Genomic DNA, 21,799 nt, shown 5'->3' with positions numbered 1-21,799 from the left:
TTTCTTCTTGCTGTATCCATGTGCTTGTAGCTGGTGCAATGGGAAGACCAACTATAGTCTTACCTGGTTGTATTTAATCTTTGTTGCAAAATGCAAGTGTTAATGTTTCTGCTGTTTTTATCCAGTTTGTTTTCTTTTGAAAGCTGTATGTTAAAATATTTTTGTGAACCATTCTGGTAGCCCTTTTGGGACACATGAGCAGTATATCATTATCCTAAATAAAATAAAGTTAAAATTAAATTAATATCCCTTGTGCCCATCTTGAAAAGCCCCTTCCCATGTCAGTGGCAGAATTGAGCTTTTTGGCTTATGATGTTTCAGTTATCATGTGGAAGTCATTTAAACTGATCAACATGTAGGCTAGGCTGTCACTAGAAGGCAAGCCATTTGTTGCAGTTGCTCATGACACAGTCTGGGCAATTTTCTTCATGTGAATATAAATTGTGTTTTTCTCAGATGTTTGCACTGGCTTGGAGGAAACAAAGCCACCCTCAGTACATGGCTAGTGTTACACCAGTGCATACGGCAGTTTAGATCAGGACTCGTGTCACACCTATGAGTTAAGCTTAGCCTGAAGAAGGTCCTCACCATTCTATTTGTGGCCAGATAATCAGTCTGTCAGCTTCCTAACTGAGTGGCAACAGTGGCTGATGTTGACTAGAGCACTTTCATTGTGGCTTTTGCCAAGGCAGTTTCTGTGACTAAACAAGATATTGGGTTTTGGGCAGGATGTAAAACAAAAGCAGAAATCCCATCAGGGAAGATAAAGGCTGCTGCAAAAGATGAACAGGTACACTTCACCAAGGCTTCCTCAGTGGATGGGTGTCTGTCCCTGTTTACAAAACAGTGGTCTTGTTCTCTGTGTCTGAACATGTGCATGTTTGTTCAGCTTGTTTCAGGCATGGCTCATAATGATTTAAAATCATCATCATGCTTTATGTTATGTGCAAGAGATGTACGTTTTGGATAAAGATTATATTCAAATTAACTATTGCCATCTGATTATGTATTTTTCACAGGTTTGTCAGGAACATGGAGTTCTTCTTTAAATAGTATTCTTCAGATTGATCCAAAAACAGGAGTAGCTGTAGCAAGGAATTCTGGAACTGCTACAATATATTATGACGTTCCTGGACTACTTAAGGCATATAGGGAGGTGAGACACATCAGGATTTCCTTTGTCATGTTGTCATTCAGGGTAAAATCTTACTGTTACTTTGTGTAGCTAAAATGTTTTTGAATTCTAAATAGCTTTGAACTATTGGTATTCTGTACTGGACTAAATAGCATGCTTAAATTAAATTACTGATGAGATGAAGCTGTACTACAACTTTTCCTCTGAAAATACTCATCTTTGCATTATTACACAGCCAGATCTTTATGCATGGATGTAAATTTCTTGTTGCTAAATGGGAATTGCATCCACATAAATGTGCATAGGATTGCAATTATCAGTAAGTGATAATGTGATCTCTTATTTTTCTTGTAAGGTGTCAATTAGTATACCTCTAAGAATTGTAGCAACACATGGAAGTGGAATGAAAACAAGCCTGCAGGACACTTTAACATCAAAAGTTATAGTTAAAATTGGGCATGGAAGCAAAAATCTGAAAGGTATTCTTACTAACCTTCTTTCTGTTTGATTGTGAAAACTTGGGCTAAGTTTTTCTATGTATGTCTAATATTTAAGGGAAAGGAATTCCAAAGGGTAGGTGCCACTACACTAAAGGTCTGCTTTCTATGTTGTGCGGAATGAACCTCCTGAGAAGATGGTATCTGCAGGAGGCCCTCACCTACAGAGCGCAGTGATCAGCTGGGTATGTAAGGGGTAAGACGGTCTTTCAGGTATCCTGGTCCCAAGCTGTATAGGGCTTTGTACACCAAAACTAGAACCTTGAATTTGGCCCGGTAGCAAATGGGCAGCCAGTGCAATTCTTTCAGCAATGGGGTGACATGTTGGCAATACCCTGCCCCAGGGAGCCGTTGTGCCGCTGCATTTTGCACTAGCTGGAGCTACCAAACCAGCTGCAAGGGCAGCCCATAGAGTGCATTACAGTAATCCAACCTGGAGGTTACCAGTGCATGGACAACAGTGATCATGCTATCCCAGTCCAGAAATGGCCACAGCTCTCTTACCAGCTGAAGCTGGTAAAAGACACTCCTAGCCACTGAGGTCACCTGGGCCTTTAGCGACAAAGATGCATCAAGGAGCACCCCCAGACCTGCTCTTTCAGAGGGAGTACAACCCCATCCAAAGCAGTCAACTGACTAATTATCCAAATTCAGGAATCACCAACCCACAGCGCCTCCATCTTGCTAGGATTCAGACTCAGTTTATTGGCCCTCATCCAGCCCACCACTGAGTCCAGGCAGCAGTCCAGAGCTTGCACGGCCTCTCCCAATTCAGATGTTATGGAGAAATAGAGCTGGGTATCATCAGCGTACTGCTGACACCTCGCCCCAAAGCTCCTGATGACTGTTCCCAAAGGCTTCATATAGATGTTAAGCAGCTTTGGGAACAAGATGGTACCCTGTGGCATCCCACAGCACAACTGCCAGGGGACTGAAAGACAATTACCCAATGCTATTCTCTGAATACGACCCTGGAGGTAGGATCAGAACCACTGTAAAACAATCCTATACCCATCTCACTAATTCAGCTCAGAAGGGTACCATGGTCAATAGTATCAAAACCTGCCAAGAGATCAAGTAAGACTTAACAGGACTGCACTCCCCTGTCCTTCTCTTGATAGTTATCCATCCGGGCAACCAGGCCCATAACCAGGCCTGAACACAGATTGGAATGGGCCAAGATAATCTTTTTCATCCAAGAGTACTTGCAATTGCTGTGCCACAAACCTCTCAATCACTTTCCCTAAAAAGGGGGTATTTGCAACTGGGCACAAACCAATGGGTCCAGGGTGGGCTTTTTCAGGAGCAGTTGAATCCCCACCTCTTTCAGGGGAGCCAGAACCACTCCTTCCCACAACAATGCATTGACCACACCCTGGATCCACTCAGTCATACCCCCTTAGCAAGCTTTAATAAGCCAAGAAGGGCAAGGGTTGAGAGGACAAGTTGCTGGCCGCATCATTGCAAGCACATTGTCCACATCATCAGGCCACATCAACTGAAACCTATCCCAAGAAGTTGCAGCAGATGTTGCACTGAACACTTTACTGGGGACTACAGTAGATGTGGATGGGGCATCAAGATTGCTATGGAGGCAAGCAACTTTACCCTCAAAGTGCCTTGCAAACAATGCACAGTGGGCCTCCGAAGGATCTAAAACTCCATTTCCTAGAGTTGATGTCAACAGACCCCTGACAAAACAGAAAAGCTGCATTGGACAGCTACTTGAAGATGCGATGGTGGCAAAGAAGTGCCCACACAGTAGGCACAGTTACGATGTTTTATTTGGGCCACATCAACCTCACAGCACTTCTTTTGCCACTTGCGCTCTAGCTGTTGTCCAGCCTATTTCATTGCCCTTAGTTCACTTAGTTCACCAAAGTGCAACCTGGGCTCCACAATGCCGGACAGGGCACTCAGGCACAACCATGTTAAGAGCCCAACGCATTTCGCTGTTCTACAGCATGACAAGGGCTTCAAAGGGTCACCTGCTCTATGTATGGGGAACTCCCCCAGGGCATTCAGGAATCCAGTGGATTCCATTAGTCTCTGTGGGTGGACCATCTTAATCTGTCCACCACCCCTGCAGGGGATGATCAGAGTCATAAGTCTAAAGTTTACCAGGAAGTGTTCTGACCACTACAATGGGATGTTATCCATCCCCCTATCTCCAGACCACCCCTTTCTCTATCTGGAGCAAAAACTAAGTCAAGGGTGTGCTTTGCCCTATGTGTTGGGCCGGTGACAACTTGAGACAACCCCGTGAAGTCCTGAGCCAGAACACTAGAAGCAGCCTCAGCATGGACATTGAAATCAACTAGGACTATCATTCTGGGCTCCTCCAATACCACAGCCGAGATGGCCTCCCCCAGTTTGGTCAGAGAAGATGCTGGACAGCAGGATGGACGGTACACCAGCAGCCACCCTAGTTTACTGTTTCCTAAATACATTTCGTAAAGCCTTAAAGACCTGGCTCTTTCAACAGGCCTTTGGGACTTCCGGGGAGGGTTAACTGTTATGATCAAATGCCTTATACCCTGCATTATTATTATTGCTGCTGTATTGTTTTATTTTTATTATTGTATTTTATTGTATTGTATTTTAATTCTTCGTGTACGTCGCCTAGAGTGGTCATTGGCCAGATAGGCGACATATAAATTAAATTTATTGTTATTATTATTGTTATTATTATTATTATTATTATTATTTTATTATTATTATTATTGGCCCAACATCAGGTGCAGGCCCTCACAGCCAGCTGCAAGACAGAGTGGTTTCCTGGTGACAGAGATGGAAGTTCTGTAGACCACAGCAACCCCTCCCCCCATCCCTGCAGCCTGTGCTGGTGTTGCACCGAGTATCCAGATGGGCAAAGCTGGGTCAGGTCAACTCCTTCCAGCTCACCCACCCAGGTCTTGGTAATGCACACCAAATCGGCACCCTACCAATCTGTCATTGAAAAACAGCACACACAGGCCAGTGGGCACAGCAGATGAGAGTGTCCATGGGAGGAGTTTGAGTAAGGAACAAGGTGTAGATACCCTTGCCTTCATCTTCTGTGGCAGCTCACCATATGAGTACCTCCCCATGGCTATACCAATACCCATGATCACTGAAATTGGCATCACCCTTGTCTCTCCTTACTAAGACTTCACCTAAATGATTGCTATGGACACAGCAAGAGCCCACCAACAAAACCTACCTGAACCAATTATCCTAGTAAGTCTCTGAGAGAATTGGGAACAGTCAGACTCATATTTAATTATTAATAAGCAAATATATTTTAAGAATGCAATGCAGAGCACTCAGCAATTTCTCATATATTGAATATAAATGCAAGAGAACTAATGCTCCATTTCAAACCAATAATAAGTGGCACAATTTATCTTCTTGCTAACCTCTGGAAAACTCATTAGTAAGGCTTCCATAGTATGCCAGACTTGCTAGGTTAAGAGGCCTTGATACAAAGTTTAAATGAAATGAAGTTACCTGCAGCTCAATATGACCTATCACCTGACAACACTTTATACTTCATTCTCTCTCAATAATTATTGTTGTAAAGATTTCTGTGTTAAATGCTTTCATGTCATAGGTGAGGAACGGCAGCTGTATAAGGCTTCCTGCTCTAATCAATGTCGCTTGTTTTATGTGCTTTACAGTATAAAGAAGATTACAGTTAACCTTACATTTTGCACCACTGTAGCTAATTCATGGATTTTTTTTCTTGTATCTCAATTGCTTTACAAAATTTTTCTTAGGAGAATGTTCACCTGCACAAATTGAAGTAATTGAAGAAATGAGGCCCCAATCTAGTATCAGTTGCCAACTTCATTTCAACAGTGATGTATTTGATTTCCCACCCTCCGAATTTTTTACAGCAGAATCTGGGTTTGATGTAGATTCAGGTAAGACAGAAGCACCAAATCACACCAACAACTCTCCAGCCATCACCCATGCTCTGATATGATATTGTATTTATCCTGTTGACAGAATACTGAGTAATGAGTTGAGGGAGCAAAAATAATAATCCAGTACGTAAGTAATAAAGTAATAATGAGCAACCTGGGGATATAAAGAAACAAATGTGTCAGACAAATTGAATGATGCTTGGCTGGTACTGCTGTGTTGAATGAAGATAACGCAGCAGGTGGCAGCAAGTTGATTTTCAATATTGGCAAACACTGTCAAGTCTCAGTGCTCAAAATAGTACAAAAAGTTTGACCTGAAAAGTTCCTCCCTCAAGTCAGTTTAAATTTAAAAGCACAGAGCACTGTCTCATGGCATTTGGCAACTCTAAATATAATATTGATGGTTGTATTTTTATGCTAAGGCTATCCTATTGACATTAATTGACTAAATATGCTCAGGACTGGGGTGCAAAAAGCTCAACACTCAGTACAGTCTATTTACATTCAAATTGTTTTTGTTTTTTAGGGCATTACACTTGTTCAATCACAGTGCACAGACTTACTGACAAGCAGTTCAAGCAACTGAGCATGAGCAAAACTGCTGTTGTTGTGATAGCTTCAGTCCAAGGGAGCCACTTCTCAGAGTGGATCAGTGCTGAAGTGCCATTTAATCCAGGATTTTATGTTAATCAGACCGAAATTATTTTAAGTAATCCATTCATAAGTTCTGATGTAAAGATTTTTGGAGCCACTGAAATTCTTGCAAACCTTGTGGTAAGTCATGACCAGTATTCTCAATTAATTTAAGCAGAGTTGCCATCAGCATACATGGATACTATGCACACCAGTCCAATACATGTGAACATTTGAGCTGCAATGAAAAATTCAAAGCAAATTGGATTTCGGCTGATAACAGAAATTTGAAGTATAAAGACAGTATCTGTCATATTGCCAATCTTTGTATCCGAAAGTGAAAACAAAATTGCAGGTACCTTGAGATTCACCAAAGAGACCACTGAAAGGAGGTCAGATGAGTCATTAACTTAGCTGGGCTCAGGTCTTCATCTGTGTACTACACTATTCTGTATATATATTTCACAAAGTTACTGTTTTATTTTCCTGTATATAGACGGATGTTATTTAGGCTACCCCATGCAAATTCTGCTTCAATTAGTCATATTAGCAAGCTAATAAAATTAAAAGTCAAATTAATTAAGGTTCATCTTTATGTGAATATACCCATGGGTGTCAAGTAAAATTTAAGCAGTCATGAAAGGAAACAAACACTCATACTGGTATTTAGCTAGCAAAAATTACCATCAGCATTTCAGCTACCTTATTTGAACCGTAGATTAATACAGAAAGGTAGAACTGACAAGAGACTTGTACAAATAAAAACTAAAGATGATTTATGATAACAAAGTGTTGGGAATATCAGCAGAGAGAGAGAGAATAATGTTCTACATAGTAATCTACTACAGATGTTAGACTGCAATAAATGAAGGCACCATTAGAAAGAGATATAAACAATGCATAATTGAAGTGCCTTAGAAAACAGGCTGTCTGCCCAGCTTATTATGGTAGGTTGTTATGAACAGGGAATGGCAGAAAAACAGGAAGCGAGAAAATAACATCAAAATGATCAAACATCTGTCTTGATTATTCATTTGAGTGTCCTACAGGACTCATGTGACTCAAAGAAAAACCAGAGAGGGAGTGAGATCTTTCAGTACAGTTTTTCTCTATCACTGTGTACTATTGGTAAATAATACATTTTTATATTATAGGTGAAATCTGGCTCACCTATGGTGGTGGCCTTTGAAAAGGACAGATCCTATGGCTCAACCAGCTATGTAACATATACTGTCAGCTTATCTGATCCAAGACTCGCAAGCAAAGGGTCTCTGTCCACTACACTAACTATATCCAGCACAGAGACTGACCAGTCTATCACTATCCCAGTGACAATGATTTATGTATCTGACAGACATTTATCAGTGAGACGTAAGTTCCTCTTTCTATATCTGTGCCTTACATTGGAGCAAGTCCCTTTTTGTTGATATTAAAAGTGTTCTTGTTCATTTCAATAATTTTAGTACTGGGTTGGCATAAATTTTAACCTCCGAAGCTATATGTAGATTTTTAAAAAAAGATATGCTAGCGTAGTATTGTTAGCACATAGATTTTATTGCATTAAGTTTTCTCCTAATTTGAAAAAGTTCAGGAAATCAGTGCAAGTTTGAGACCAAAGGACCCTGAACCTTTCCTTTCTATGGCAAGTCCCTGTGCCACAAAGTTCACCAATGGACCCAGAGAGTGGCATCATTTCTAAGCACTTGAATAGACCTGGGTGCATACATGGGAAATTTTGCTGCTGAGGCACCAATGATCTCACAGGACGCATAGGACCATCTTTGTAATTGATAATACTTCAAAACTATGTTTTACTTAGGGATTGCAATATAATATTTTCAGGAGCAATTACTGTTTTGGGGCTTTAAAAGCCATTCATATTTATATTTGTTACCAAGTGCAGCCATGCTGTTAAGATAGATAGCACAAATGTTCATATATATATCAAATTGTAGGGAAATCTGCCAATTGCATTCAAATCAGATTAGGGTAGGTCATGATTTATGACATGGATACCCATATCTCTTCTTTTTAATCTGATCCTCAGATGAACCAAGCTTGTTTCAACACTTCCTTGATTCCTATCAAGCCATGTTCTTCACACTTTTTGCACTGCTTGCAGGGATGGCTGTTACGATCATAGGTAAGAGAGTCAAGTGGTTCTGAAGAATTCCCCTCTGCCCAAACAAATTCAACATCCTTAGTTCTGATTTTAAACTAACTTATGTCCATTTGTTCTGCCATGTCTTTCAGTGCACTATGCTGTTTTCTCACCAAAAGAACAGCACACTCACCCAGCTTTTGTCCCAAAGACAAGTCCTCAGCACAGACAGCGTAAGCAGATCTTAACCACTTAAAAATGGAATGAACTTTTTTTCTTAAACTATTGTACTGAATAAACATCTAGAGAGGATGTTCCACTCACAGGAGATTGCCCTGAGCCAAGCAGCACAACTGTACTTTGCAGGATTTAGCTCTATCAGCATGCACAGTTTTCATATTTAATTGTGACTTCTCTGAGCCAATGGGGTCACTACTTTGCTTAGGACAGGAGACAACAACGAGAGCTGTAATGCTAAACCAAACCCTTTCTCCTTCTAATGAACGCATAACTTTCATAGAAAGTCAATAAGTGCATGAGAAGCCCCAAAGAGGTGTGTTGATCCTCTCCCCTTTTTATATATAGTGTATCGTAGCGGTGGGCTGGTGGGTGTGGCCCCCAGATGTTTTCGGACTCCAACTCCCATCAGCCCCCAGCCAGCATGGCCAATGGTCAGGGATGATGGGAGTTGTAGAACAACAGGATCTGGAGGGTATAGAAACAGATTTATGATCATATATGTAGCTTCTGCAGAATAAAAAACAAGGAAGTAGAACATGTTTACCAGATTATATTCTGCATAGTGCTTCCACCACCTCCTTATTGTATAGTTATTGAATCACTACATAATTGTGATATTTCAATCCATTCACAATTTTTCCATATAAAGTGCATACGTTAATGGAACCTCGTCATCCGGCTCAGGTTGCCAAGATGCAATCCAGAAGAGTAGTGTTTATCTATCACACTAACAAATAGGATATGAAGTAGCCACACTTGCTCATGCCATTTTGTTCTTGGTCTTTTTGTCCATAATTGTCCATGTCCTGTAGGGGTGAGCAGAACTCCATACTTTCCCTGCTACGTACAATCTGAGAACTGGGACATGGGAACATAGGAAGATGTCTTATACTGAATCAGGCCATTGGTCCATCTAGCTCAATATTATCCTTGGTGACTGGGACTGACTCTCTAGCCAATGCTGGTGTTTATGCTCTGGTAACCTCTAGACTAGATTACTGCAATGTGTTATATGTGGGGCTGCCTTTGAGGACAGTTTGGAAACTGCAGCTGGTGTAGAATTCAGCAGCCAGATTGCTCACTGGGGCAAGACCAAGTTTGGCACAACTGCACTGGCTACCAGTTAGGTTCCGGGCTCAATTCAAAGTGCTGGCTTTGACCTATAAAGCCTTAAATGACTCAGGAACCCAATACCTCAAGGATACCCCCCAGACCCTGCAGTCAGCATCTGAGGGCCTTCTTTGTGTGCCCCCTCCGAGGGAGGTACGAGGGTGGCAACATTAATACCAGCCTTCTCAGTGGTGGGCCCCCACTTATGCTCTCCCCAGAGGGGCACTCCTGACGCCGCTATCTTTAGGTGCCGGGCAGAAACATTCCTCTTCTCCCAGGCATTTGGCTATTAATTTTTGGAGGGTTTTTGGAGGGCTTTTGACGTTGTCACTTCTTTTAGGGAGTGGGTTGTTCCGCTGTCTTATCCATGTATTGTGTTTTTTAACTTTTTAGTTGTGTTAGTTTTATAATGGTTTTAATCTTTTTTAGAACATCACTTTGGATTCATTTTTTATGAAGAAAAGCAACTAATACATTTGAGAGAGAGAGAGTGTGTGTTTCAGATGACGGACATTCCCAGTCCTACCTGTAGATGCTGGAGATTTAACCTGAGGTGGACAAAAAGACCACCAAGGGAGGAAAGGACCATGATTCCCTTCCTCCCTCTCTGTCACTCCATTTGAAGGCAAACAGGGTTTTTCCTCATCAACATTAGAGAATTCTAAAGGGTTTCTTGCTTTTTGGAGTTGCTGTATTCTGGAAGACTGTTGGTTCTCATTCACAGAAGACATCATCTAGAAATTGGATTTAAAAGTTTGCATTTTCAGCAAATCCTTAGACTTTCATCTCAGGATCAGACTAGACACAACACAGAATCAACTGCTGTTGGTTATTTGTGTAGTGAAAAGCAGCTTAGCGACAGTTGGAAGCAGAAAAACACTGAGAAGTGTGGTTGAGTCCTTCTCTCACCCACCATTTGTGGGTCCCCAGCTGCTTTTCTTCCTATGATCATCTTAAGCCTAGTTCTCAGTGAGCTGATAAACTGTGGGTGGCCTGTACTTCTTCAGATTACTCATGTGTTCTTTCATAGAAAAATCCTATCTCACCATGGAAACCTGGAAAAGGGCTCTAAACTACCCTTTACCTGACATGCTAGTTTTCTGCATGTATTATTATTATTATTTATTACATTGTATGCCGCCTCGCAACCAAAGGTCTCTTGGAGGTTTACAACAATTAAAAACATTAAAAACAAATATACAAATTTAAAAACACTTAAAAAAAAAACCAATGTAGGTGTATTGCTGTTTTTTGTGGGAGAGTATTTAGTTATGTGAAACTCCCTCTGTGTGAAATAGGCCTTAGCTGGTGGTACAAACAGAATCCACTGAATTCTGTAAAGTGTTCTCCTCCTGGTGGGCGGGTGAGTCCTAACAGACAATTAATATGCCCCTCTCTTTTAAGGTGCTTGAGGCTGAAATGTCCCTCCCTTGTGAAGCCTTCATGCTTCTAACCTCCCACCACCACCAATACAGCATGGACTGCTACTGCTCCCAGCTTGTCATCTGTGTGGGTTTGAATCCTGCCAGCATTCCCCAATGTCTGCTCTTTTCCAATTGCTTAGGGCAACTATTAGGTTTTTAAACATACAGCCTTAAGCTAACCAGCTGTGGGGCTCTTGACCTAGATCCATGATCTTGCACCAGTTTTCTGCTGAAAAACACTCCTGCCTTCTATTTGACCTTTTGGTGCTGTTTGCAGTAAACAACACTTTGGGGGGCAAAATACAACGACAGCCAGTTAGGGAGTATTTCTCACCAGAAAAAAAGGCACAGTGCCCTAATCATGTTCAGCATTGGGGCCCCACAGCTGCTTTTTCTTCAAAGTAAAAGCAGGCAGGACTCTTACTCATTGCATAAATAATGTCGCAGGTAGTTTTGGCTTCAGTTGTAGAGCTAGGTATTTGCTAATGGATTGTAGGAACAGTGCTTCAGATTCACATTTTCACTTGACCAAATCTGAACTAGTACTATGCTGAGTTCCGTTCTCCAGTTTCTTGAAAGTTTTCTTCCTTGGTGAAGGAGGTTCCCATTTTTCCATTCATTCTCAGGACTCTAGAATTTTGTGTGGTTGTGAGGATTTGACTGTACCTTATTGTTGTAAGGTGGCCATGGCTGGCATGTGGATGTGCATGGGGGGAGGGGTCCAGCACTCTGGAGCCTCTCTGACTGTCTGCATTTCCTGATCTGAATAAGGCCCATGTGAGGAGCTACTTTATGATGTCTTCCCCTAGTCTTTCACTGATGTGCAGGCACCTGGAAAGGCTGCAGAGTACAGACCACTGGCGAGATGATTGTCGAATGAAAGAAAAGACACTCGGAGCCACCCTCAGATACCTCAAAAGTAAAGTTAAGCACACACAGAAAACAACCTTGCACCCATAAGACAGTCATTTTCTCTTCCCTTTGATAATTTTTGGATAGTTTCTTTTTGCAGCAAGTGATGGAGAAGCTTCAAAAATAACACAGGAAAAATTTTCAGCCCAGCACTAGTCTAAACCAAATCTGCATGATGTCAGAAAGAGCGGAACACACAATCTGGCAAAATTCATATGTATGTAAATAATAATTCTACTCTTTGTTTATAAATGTAGGATTTCCTGTTCCGTCTGCAACTTCTTTCAGTCCCACATCTTCAAGCAGTGGTAATGGCTCTCCCACCAGACTATGGAGTCCTGGTTATGCTTCACATTAGACAGAGCTTTTTTTTCTTCACAAGGACTCTTGTTTGGATTTTAAAGTACTAGTGCTTTTACTACTAAGTGATTCATTACCTGATAGGAGTTTGTCAAAGCTTAGAGGTTTGCTCAGCTTACTGAAAATCTTTGTCTAAAGAAGGCAAAATAACTACTGTATACATTTTAATGTTCTGTGTGTATATTATTTCAGTGTAGTAGAATCTGTTCCTCTGCAACCTGTCATCATCAGTATTATGGGGAAGAGGGGGAATCGCTGGGTAATGTCCAGTATCTGTGTTGAGCTAGCTTTCCTTTGGTTTTTTGGGGTGTGTGTTTGGGGGGGGGAGTTGCATACTTCAGTTAATTCCAGCTGTACCTCCTAATTGCCAGGAGATGCATTGCATTTGTTCGTTTACATCCTGTGGAAATTGTATTTTTATAGTTTCATAATGAGGCTTAATGCAATTAAACAATAGAAATATAGTAAAATAAGCCAGAATATGAAGGAATATAAAGTTTTAGTTTGGTTGCTGATTTTACTAATTTATTTTGAGACTCAGGAATGAATGTACTGCACTAATACATTTTCGCACTATTTAGCCTTACAAATCATTTGAATTTGCCAGTTTAGAAAGTAGTTATGCAGGAATAACTATGAATAGTTGTGCCTTTTTTGTGTAATAATTGTAGTAGGGTCTTCCTTCATCTATTAATAGTCAGCATGCACTTCACCAGTTCTGCTGCAAGTACAAAGACCCTCTGTGATTTACTTGTAAATGAAACTTTTTATTATAACTATTAGATGACTATGCAGACATTTTTTTTAAAAAAAAGTTTATTTTAACCAGTTCTTTTTTTAAAAAAAAAGTTATATAAAAAAATCTTTATTAGTTCTTTGCAACTGTATAATACTGTACCTCAACAGAAATTGGCCGCATTCAGACATCACACTGAACCACAGTTGAGCATGACAAGAACAGATTGCAGCAATCCTTAAGATCATGTACTCCCCCATCCCCACTCCAGCACAGCCACAAGAGGAGTCATCCAAATCCTAAATTGTGGTTAATGTTAACTATTTTTTTTAAACTAGCCAGATTAATAATCCATGGTTTTAAATTGGCTTGTTTCCGTAAACCAAAGCTAACTCCAGTTTGTCAGGTTTGGCAAATGTGACAAGCTGTAATGAATCTAAACTAAACGAAAGCTTCCAAATTTCTTAGGGGTATATGGGAGTGGGGAGCACACAAGCCCAAGGCTCACTGTGGTTTATTGGCCAAGACTCAAATGTGGCCAGTGAGTCAGCATGTATATCTGTTAATCTGTTACTGTAATCTGGATTAGGATCCTTACACTTGAAGTGCTGCACAAGTGTGAATGCCATTGAAATGTGAGTAGGGATGGCACACAGCAGTTCAATAACCACAAAGTGACTCCTATAACAGTAACTTTTTTATTTTTATTGTGCTGCCTTTAATGCTGTGAACCTCGTATGTGCACAAATATATACATACCCTCATTCTGTTGAAGTTAATATGAAGTTATTCACTTTAGGCAGAACAAAATTTCTTTTAAGAATACACACCTCCATGATATACGCAGTTGATACAATTAATACTTTACCTAGGTATGTACTCTGCACTATTCTAATAACTTAATACTATATATATAGTATAAAGTTGGACTGAATTTACATTTTAAAAGCCACCGGGTTTCTTCTGAATTACAAACATAATTTCTTGTGGAATTTCTTCCTTTTTTCCCATAATGGCTGCTGGGACCTGCATGATTCTATGCAATGGCTGCAACAACCATAACTGTGGCTCTTCAGTGCCATAACAGTAAGGAACTTGAAGTTAAATCTGGAGAAATTGTTTTGAAATTCCAATTTACCAGCTCAAATCTTCACAAATGCATGGCTGTTCAGTATTTATTGGGCCAGATAGTAGGTCACTGTGCAAATGCAGTGTGGCTAATCTGCCAATAAATTAGAAAGGTTAAGTTTTTGCAGAGCTTGACAAAAAATTAATGTGATGTTTAATCTTAGGATAAACACATTTCCTCATTTGTAGTATAAAATACTGACTGACATCGCAATAGTGTCAGCCCACTTGCACAACAGATTTCTGCTTATGCAACAAGAGCTCCTTTCCCTTTCTCCTCCCAACTCCCAATTGCTCTAAAAGTGTGCTCCAAAGATCAGATTGGTGGCGTTGGGGGGTACAAGGGGGGGGGGAATTCTCTGGTGTGAAGTTGGATAACACCCACTACCTGGTATTGAATTTGTATCATCATAAACATTTTCTTTTCAGCCAAAATGTTAAATAATTGTTAATAATTAATGGGGGAAGTTTAGAATAGGAAATTTTATGAATCTAATTCTAACACTGTGACCAGGGCTGGCTCCAGGAATGCCGGGGCCCTTGGGCATCAGCTTGCCCTGGGCCCCGGTGTGTGTGGGCGTGTGCGTTCACATTTGTGAACCCCCACCTACTTGTCTCCTGTCTTTTACTATTGCCATTAACCAAGATGGCGGCTGCAGTTTCCCTAAGGGGATGAAGCCACCGCCATCTTTGTTGATGGCACACATGCGTGCTATGCGCGTGTATTTCTGCCATCAACTAAAATGGCAGCAGGGGCTTCAGTACCTTAGGGAAACCGTGGCTGCCATCTTTGTTAAGGGCAACGGTAAAAGACAGCAGACAGGTAAGTGGGAGGATGTGGGGGGCTGCGGAGCACAGAAGGGGAGCGGAGGGGTGGCTGAGGGGCCCCCTGTAGCTCCAGGGGCCGTCGGGCCAGTGCCCAACCTGGCCGCCCTTTAGAACCGGCCCCGACTGTGACTGTGAACAATCTTTATTGTGATTCTAAAAAATGTTAATGAAGATATTTCATAGAAAATTTGAAAGTTATACAAAGATCCTGTGACAAAGTTATGTTTGTATATTGAAATACAAAGTTTTTACTTGGTTTTTTATCATTTATTTGCCTGGTGCTTGAGAAATAAAGATGGGCTTTTAACAAGTATGTATTGTTTGAAAATGATGAAATATAAACATTTAACTTTAAACATTCTTGTCATATATTACAATGAGGGGGATGTATAAACTGGCAATAAGAGAAGGGAGAACATGAAACAAAAGGGTCTGGAAAAATAGCAGGGTCTTCACATTACCTGTCTTTGTACAATTCTCATGTCCTTTTTTGGTTTATTCACCCATCTGTCTAAGGAGTATTCTTTACATCTGGGCACAGCATTTCCTTTTAATTCAAAGGCAACTACTGGGTTCATTGGGGTGGAGAGGCTCCCTACTATTTTAGGAATATCTTTCAAGTAAGGTAGTTAGTGATATCCGAGTCTAGTTCCTGTAATCCCTCATGTTACTCTTAATAAATTGTATTTTATTTTTCTCTGTGAACTCTCTTCTTTTTTTCTGGGATTCTAAAATAGAGTGATATGAGAACAGAAAAGGGAGAGAAGATATAAAGGGCTTTCTCTAATGAGGTTTACCCTAATTATTCCAACTATTCTGTCTCTAGCTTTAAATCTTCGGCACCTGCTGTGCTTAAACATTGTAGTGTGTTACATTTTACATATAAACATGTATTTGTAGTTTTCTATGAGAAACTGAGGCACCCCCAAATCTATAAAAGAGCTAGAAAGAAAGCTATATGGGTTAGTAACAGCTGATTACAGATTTTCTGGGCTATTGCTGTTTTCTTTCTCTTTTTTAATAGGAACTGTGTGAGGGTAAAATCAAAAAGGATTTTAACTTATATCTTAACACATAATATTTTTCTTAGGCTGTTGTCACACTGTAATTACATGGGTGGGGTTGCCAGGGCAGTGTTAGACTTAGCAAGCAAGACAAGCAGGGATGGAGCCCTTAGTTGGCACATACATCTCCTGATTGAGTTCAGTAGAGAATTGGAAGTAAGTGCTCTTGAGAAGTGGCTGGCTGTATTGCACATGTCCAAACACTCCCATTATTAAGGCAAGTAGCTCTGAAGAACCCTTGGGAAGATTGAACCCTGCAAACTCTCAGAACTATTGGTTCAAGATAGAACACAATCTAACCGCAAGAGGAACATAGGAATGTGTCTAGACTGGCGCTTTCATTTTTTTAGCCTGACCTGCCACAGAAAACAGCCTGATGAGAAGAATTCACCTTACATTCTGTGATGTGTCACTAATTTCTTTTCACTTCCTGATTTTCCTACACTTAAACGTTTATTTTCTTTAGTGTTATGCTGTGCTGCCATTCTGGTCTGACCTTAATGTGTGATTAGAATTTCTTTGTTATGCTGCTGGATTTCCATGCTTAAGTTTCATCCTAAAACTCATAAATTCTGCCCAGACAGTTATCTTGCCCATGATAGTAATATTCTACTCTTTATAATACTTCAAAGTTATTGAACAATCCAGAAGAAAGAAAAGTTATAAACTGGGAAAGGAGCATGCAGTGACAAAACTTAGTGTGTCCACAAGTGGAACCATGGTGCGTACACATTTCATAAATGCTCGAAACACCCTTATTCTCAGACTGACTTTGTGGTGAGAAGGACATCCAGAAAAGGGATGTGCGGATTGTCATTTGTACTATTAAATGTAAACTTAATAGATGGATGGATAAGTTTATATTTAATAGTACAAATGACAATCCGCACATCCCTTTTCTGGATGTCCTTCTCACCATTGAAAACAACAAAATAGCCACTGATCTCTACAGCAAACCCACTGATGCCCACACCTATTTAAACTGGAAATCCTACCATCCTAGGCATATAAAGAACATTGTGTATAGCTTAGCTCTGAGAATCAAACATATTTGCAGCACTGAAGATAAATACCAGAGAAGGATCAGTGAACTTAAAGAACACCTTCTAAGAGGATATTCTCCACATATTATCAATTGCAACATCCATCGAGCCTCCATTCTGTCCAGAGAAAACCTCCCTCATACTGAGGTGACAAAGAGCAGAGAGCAACGGATTCCATTTGTGGTAGATTTCCATCCAGCATCTCCTATCACCGAGCAATCAGGGAGAGCTACCCATTGCTGGCAAACTCTGAATATCTTACTAGAACCATCAGCAGGCCTCCTGTTATAGCATTTTGCTAACCGCCTAATTTGCGCAATAGAGATGACAGCAGATCCAGCAGCATTGACTAAAAGGGAGAACTATATACGTTGTGCATGGTAAGGTGAAGTGCAAATGAATATGCCTAAGAATGTGTGTGTGATCCAGCTAACACCAGAGGTGAGAATTAGGAATTTCCATGCTTAAGTTTCACCCTAAAACTCATAAATTCTGCCCAGACACAGTTACTCTGAATCATAGTATGGCAGCCAAAAAGGAAACTCAGCAAAGGAAGTTCCTTACCTTACAGCATAATGATGATGATTATGAAAACCTGCCTGAGTGGGCTAAAACCTCTCTAACATTCTATGTATTTGTGGAAGGAAGAGGGGATGACATAGGGAGAAGGTGGCAAAGTTCAAAAGGTTACAAATTTCTATGCAAAATGAGTGCCTGGCCTGCTTAGAGAGTGTGAATTCCTTCATTTAGGAAAAACAGACTTTGTCTTAAAGGCACATGTCTTAGGCACATGTTACCAAATTCTTCCAAGCTACACAGGAAGTGAATTGCACTGTGAAAGACCAACCCCAATGGTGTTTGCATTTTTACAAATTTGTAGGGCAGCACAATATCTCAGAGAAGAGGTCAGGTCTGCTGCTCCCCTGGTGCATTCACTATAGCTGCCCAATTTCCCTGCTTTTTAAAGTTTGATAGAAATATCTGTTGACTATAGGTACATTCTTCAACCACAAGGTTTTTTGCCTATTAGTGAATCTATAATCTTAGAAGGTTGTATAATTTTAGAGGGAGGTGTAGGTGTGACTATCATTGAAGGGATCATGCACTTTTCTGAATTTGCCACTACACTACTGGATACATCCACTCACACTCCTGGATTTAACTCCTAGAATCTCTGAAGAGGGAACAACCCTGAAGAAGAACACTGCTCTCACTAACAATAGTGTCCAGAAAAGGCAAAAACAGAGCACATGCCAAATTAAGGGACTGCCTTTGATAAACAGGCACAACTGAAGTGTTGTGTATGATGACAGGATTCTAGGGTTCAATGTGGATTTTCTAGAACAGGGTTGAGGAACCTCAGGCCCAGGGGACAAATGCTGGGAACCTCCCTGCCTAGCCCTTGACACTTTCCCCAGGCCACACCCCTCAATGGCTCTGCCTCACATCCCAAATATTTTTGCCTGGCTGGAAAACACCCTTGAACTCTTAATGCCGCTTGTCTGGCTGGAGAGGGGAGCATGTAGAAACTAGTCTGCTCTACAAAAATAACATTTACATTTGTCGTTTCACCTGCTTTTGCCTCTGCCATGTGCCCCACCAAAGGTTACCCAGAAGGGAATGTGGCCCTCAGGATGAAAAAGGGTTTTCTACTTCTGTTGAAGATATTCAGGACCCTCCCTCACATAAAGGGTACATTTCATTGTTCTGTATCTGGTCTGCAGGATCTGGAAGATATGTGTTCAATTCAAATTAACTTGGAAAAACTCAGGCTATAGTGCATACAAGTCCCTACTTAAGATAAATCCAGATTTCTGTTTCAGAGTTAGTATTAAACCTTTTTTTCTGACTACCTTTCAAGCTTTTACTAGGATTAGATCATTATGAGGAAAATGTTTTAATTTCCAGGGGAGAAAGTCCCTCACGGTGCTCTTTGAAACCAAATTCATAAATTCTTTGCTCTGACTTACAAGGTCCAATGGAAGATGAGCCAAATTATTTAATTAGCTATTAATAGCTACAATTGTCTTTTTTGTATTTGGTCATAGTCTTTCTGCCCTTTGTTACAAGACTTCCTCTAACCTTAATGACTCCAGCACTGGAAGTCATGATGATCTTCCTAGATCAGCCTTTCCCAGCTAGTGGGCCACCAGATGTTGTTGGACCACAACTCCCATCAGCCTCAGCCAGCATTGCCAATGGTCAGGAAAGATGGGAATTGTAGTCCAACAGCAGCTGGTGGCCCACTAGTTTGTAAAAGCTGTCCTAGATTGATCCACTAAGTGTCTGAAATACACACTGCATTTTCAATGTATACCCACTTGTATTTTTTGTGTGTAGAGTGCCCTTGAGTATTGCAAGGGGTTTCATAGGGCTTATTCACACGGGAGCCTAACTTCATACTAAAAATGCTGCTTTTACCATCATAATAGATTTTCAAGGCAACACTTCTTGCTCAATGGTAGCTTCCAATCTGCTGTTTTCCATTTGCACAAGTAGGCGTTCCTCTGGGAAGGATTAGTGTCTCCTTGTGGTCCTGCCCCCAATTTTACATGTTTACTCCCTCCAGAGTATCAATAGAAGGCAACAATTCCCTCAGTTGCAATCCCCATGACTGTTTGGGCTTCAAGGCTGAAGTGAGGAGAGCACCTCAGCATGCAATTGACAAGAAACAATGAAACTGACTAGACCACCCCCTCCCCTTCTCAATTGACCAAGGCTGAGTGAAAGGCAGATGAGTGGGAGTGAGTGAAAGGCATAGTAGGCAGCTATGGCAGCTTTTGTGGGCAGCAGGTGCAATGAAAGCATCCTGGGGAAAAGGCTGGGGAGAAAGGGGGATTCTGCACCTGGGAAAGTGGGGGCATGCACCCCCCAGCAGGATGCAATGCAATGGCAATTCTGATTAGATACTGTGGAAACGGAACCCATCACTGGATACAAGAAGTGAGGAAGGAAGTGTACTGGGGTAGAAAGGAGGGTAAGAAAGGAGGACTGCAGCAAACTCCTATGGGGGAGAACAGAGCAGTCAGTCAGAAGTTGTTGGTTAAGCCGCCAGAAATAAAATGGAATTCATGGGAGAGTTACAGTGGGCAGAGAAAGGGGAACAGCTGGAAGTGACGATTCACCCTCACACTAGAAAACATTGGAACAAAGCACCTTCAAGGATGAGCACAGCATAGCTGAGACAGCAGCGCAGCTGAAGTTGCAAGTATTCTTGGAGGAAACAGATTATCTTGACGCATCCCAGTCTGTGTTCAGGCCTGGTTATGGGACTGAATCGGCCTTGGTCACCCTGATGGATGACCTTCATCGGGAGAAAGGGGAGTGTGACCCTGTTATTCTTACTTGATCTCTCAGTGGCTTTTGATACCATTGACCATGGTATTCTTCTGGGCCAACTTGGTGAGATGGGTATTGGAGACACTGTTTTACAGTGGTTCCGATCCGATCTCCAAGGTCACTCCCTGCAGTTGTTCTGTGGGGTGCCGCAGGGTACCATCTTGTCCCTCATGCTGTTTAACATCTATATGAAGCCCTTGGGAGCAGTCATCAGGAACTTTGGGGCGAGGTGTCAGCAGTATGCTGACAATACCCAGCTCTATTGCTCCATAACATCTGAACCGGGAGAGGCCATGCAAGCCCTTGACTGCTGCCTGGACTCGGTGGTGGGCTGGATGAGGGCCAATAAAATGAGTCTGAATCTTAGCAAGATGGAGGCACTGTGGGTTGGTGGTTGCCAAGTTCGAATAATTGGTCAGTTGACTGCTTTGGATGCGGTCGTACTCCCTCTAAAAGAGCAGGTCCATACTCTGGGGGTGCTCCTGGATCCATCTTTGTCGCTAGAGGCCCAGGTGACCTCAGTGGCTAGGAGTGCCTTTTACCAGCTTTGGCTGGTAAGACAGCTGCCACCGTTTCTGGACCGGGATAGCCTGACCACTGTTGTCCACGCACTGGTAACCTCCAGGCTGGATTACTGTAATGCGTTCTGTGTGGGGGTGCCCTTGAGGTTGGTCTGGAAGCTGCAGCTGGTGCAAAATGCAGTAGCGAGACTGCTCACTGGGGCAGGGTATCGCCAACATGTCACCCCACTACTGAAAGAATTGCACTGCTGCCCATTTGCTACGGGGCCAAGTTCAAGGTTCTAGTTTTGGTGTACAAAGCCCTATACAGTTTGGGACCAGGATACCTGAAAGACAGTCTTACCCCTTATATACCCAGTCGATCGCTGCGCTCTGCAGGTGAGGGCCTCCTGCAGATACCATCTTATCAGGAGGTCCATTCTGCACAACATAGGAAACATACCTTTAGTGTAGCGGCACCTACTCTGTGGAATTCCCTCCCTTTAAATATTAGGCAGGCGCCATCTCTGCTATCTTTTTGGTGCCTTTTGAAGACTTTCCTCTTTAAACAAACCTTTTAAGTTGAGACCTATCCCAGTCTGTGTCTGTGTTGGAATTGCTTTTAATATGCTTTATATATTAAAAAAAAACAATGTTTTTAACCCTTTTACAAAGATGTTTTTAAAGCTTTTTAAAAATGTTTTTAAAGTTTTGTTTTAGTGTATTTTACGGTCTGTTTTTATGATGTTTTGATGTGTTTTTAGTGCTTTTGTTTGCTGCCCTGGGCTCCTGCTGGAAGGAAGGGTGGGATATAAATCAAATAATAAATGCATAAATTAAA

General features: G+C 41.4%; 1 protein-coding gene across 2 annotated transcripts in view; it reads left to right on the top strand.

Moving 5' to 3' along the window:
- The window catches only part of NUP210 (nucleoporin 210), a 158,452-nt gene extending 142,801 nt beyond the window's left edge, over positions 1-15,651 (top strand). For both annotated transcript variants that reach the window (XM_061618161.1, XM_061618162.1), the window contains exons 33-40: positions 1,020-1,156; positions 1,491-1,614; positions 5,391-5,537; positions 6,067-6,314; positions 7,328-7,544; positions 8,221-8,316; positions 8,427-8,507; positions 12,218-15,651. In XM_061618161.1, the coding sequence (XP_061474145.1) occupies positions 1,020-1,156; positions 1,491-1,614; positions 5,391-5,537; positions 6,067-6,314; positions 7,328-7,544; positions 8,221-8,316; positions 8,427-8,507; positions 12,218-12,318 (1,151 nt within the window). In that variant the 3' untranslated portion in view covers positions 12,319-15,651. The remainder of the gene's footprint in view (positions 1-1,019; positions 1,157-1,490; positions 1,615-5,390; positions 5,538-6,066; positions 6,315-7,327; positions 7,545-8,220; positions 8,317-8,426; positions 8,508-12,217) is intronic.
- Positions 15,652-21,799: the final 6,148 nt, after the last annotated feature.

This window comes from Rhineura floridana, chromosome 3 (assembly GCF_030035675.1).
Source record: "Rhineura floridana isolate rRhiFlo1 chromosome 3, rRhiFlo1.hap2, whole genome shotgun sequence".
Lineage (NCBI taxonomy): Eukaryota > Metazoa > Chordata > Lepidosauria > Squamata > Rhineuridae > Rhineura > Rhineura floridana.
This window is presented reverse-complemented; position numbering and strand designations above follow the sequence as displayed.